The 1626-nt window shown below is 67.3% G+C and overlaps 1 protein-coding gene across 1 annotated transcript; it reads left to right on the top strand.

The window, feature by feature from the left end:
- Positions 1 to 234: 234 nt before the first annotated feature.
- Positions 235 to 1406, top strand: TMEM256 (transmembrane protein 256). The gene is made up of 4 exons (XM_021382087.1): positions 235 to 357; positions 443 to 480; positions 607 to 687; positions 808 to 1406. The coding sequence occupies exons 1-4, from the start codon at positions 288 to 290 to the stop codon at positions 949 to 951; spliced, it is 333 nt and encodes a 110-aa protein (XP_021237762.1). The 5' UTR covers positions 235 to 287; the 3' UTR covers positions 952 to 1406.
- The last annotated feature ends 220 nt before the right edge of the window (positions 1407 to 1626 follow it).

Here is a 1626-nt window from a genome sequence, read left to right as displayed (position 1 = left end):
GGGACGGGGGGAGCGGAAGTGGAGGGCGGAGGGAGCGGAAGTGGAAGGGGGAGCGATCCGTGCGGAGAGAGCGGAAGTGTGGGGAAGGGAGAGCGGAAGTGGAGGGGCTGAGAGGCAGGAAGTGACGTATATGGACCGCAGGGGGCGCGCTGCTATTGGTTGAGAGGACGGGGAGTGACGCAGCGCTGAGCCAATGGGAGGACAGAGAGGGAACGCCGGGGGAGGACCGGAAGTGTAATGCAGGGAGAGGAAGCGGAAGGGTACGGAGCGGAAGAGGAAGTGCAGGGATGGTGTGGTTGCGGGTGGGGGCCCTCAGCGGTTCCGCGGCTGTGGCGGCTGCGGCCTACGGGGCCCACGGTGGGGAACGGGGATCCGGGGGAGGGTCCCGGGGTTGTCGGGGGGTCCCGGTGAGGTCCCGCTCAGCCCCGCCTCCCCCCCATAGGGTTCCGCCGCAGCGACCGCGATGATTACCAGAAGGAGGTGAGCGCCCGGGGGGATTTGGGGGGGGCAGCTCTGGGCTTAGAGGGTGAATGGGGGGGTGTCCCTGCGCTGAGGCTCCGTTCATCCCTCCCTTTCTCTTCTTTCCCCCCCCTCTCCTTCCCGCAGATCTTCGAGACGGCGAATCGCTACCACCTCCTGCACAGCCTGGTGCTGCTCAGCGTTCCCCGCTGCCGCCGGCCCGGAGTGGTGCGTGCACCCGGCCCCCCCTCCCATCCCGCTCTGCTCCTTCCTCCCTCCCCTCCCCCCAGCCCCCGGCTCTGTTCCGTCCCGTTCATTCTCCGTTTTCTTCCCCCCGTTTTCCCATAGGCCGGAGCGCTGCTGAGCGCGGGGATGACGCTGTTCTGTGGGCCCTTCTATTACTTCGCCCTCAGCGGGGATCCGTCGCTGAACCGCGCGGCGCCCGTGGGCGGAACGCTGCTCATCCTGGGCTGGGCCGCCATGGCGCTGTGAGCGACGTCGCCCATTTAAGACCGCGGCATTTCCCCTTTAAGAACCGCGGTGCCGTTGCCCCTTTAAGACCCACGGCGTCGCCCCTTTTAGAACAGCCGCCTTTAAGACCGTGGCGTCGCCCTTTTAAGAACTGCGGCGTTGCCCCTTTAAGGCCCGGCCCCGCCGTTCCCATTGGCTGAGCGCTCCGCCAATCAGCGTGGAAAGCCCCGGTGGAGGCGGCAGCCAATCGGAGCGCGGGGGCGTGGCTTCCTCGCGGCACGCTGGCGTCACCGCGCTGTTGCTGGGCGACAGCCAATGAGGCGCGAGCGCTCGACCTTGTCCCCGCCCCCTCGCGGTGATTGGCTGCGGGCGGCGGATGGAGGGACGATGAGGGGGAAGAGCGGCCTCTGATTGGCTGCAGCCTCCCCCACCCCCCCGAATGAATCAGCCAATAAACGATCGAGTTTCGGCAGCGCCCCCGTGACGTCACGGGGATGTGTGGCTTTCGACCTGTGGGTCCCAGCCCCATAGATTTCCCCCCAAATCCCTTCGAGGTCTCCCTCTGGCCCAGCAGACGTGCCCCCCAGCCCCACAGATCTCCCTCCAAGTGCCCTCAGCCCCATAAGTCCCCACCAGACCCCACAGATCTGCCCCCACGGAGCCCTCCCAGCCCCATAGAACCTAGTGTCCCCCCCT

Source organism: Numida meleagris, unplaced genomic scaffold (assembly GCF_002078875.1).
Source record: "Numida meleagris isolate 19003 breed g44 Domestic line unplaced genomic scaffold, NumMel1.0 unplaced_Scaffold1762, whole genome shotgun sequence".
NCBI lineage: Eukaryota > Metazoa > Chordata > Aves > Galliformes > Numididae > Numida > Numida meleagris.
Note: the sequence above shows the minus strand (reverse complement) of the source record. Positions and strands in the feature narration are given on the sequence as shown.

Excerpts from the sequence above, each read along its gene's own strand:
- TMEM256 (XM_021382087.1), top strand. The coding sequence starts at position 288 with ATGGTGTGGTTGCGGGTGGGGGCCCTCAGCGGTTCCGCGGCTGTGGCG. Across the intron at positions 358-442 it reads TGCGGCCTACGGGGCCCACG|GGTTCCGCCGCAGCGACCGC; the intron begins GTGGGGAACGGG and ends TCCCCCCCATAG. Across the intron at positions 481-606 it reads GCGATGATTACCAGAAGGAG|ATCTTCGAGACGGCGAATCG; the intron begins GTGAGCGCCCGG and ends TCCTTCCCGCAG.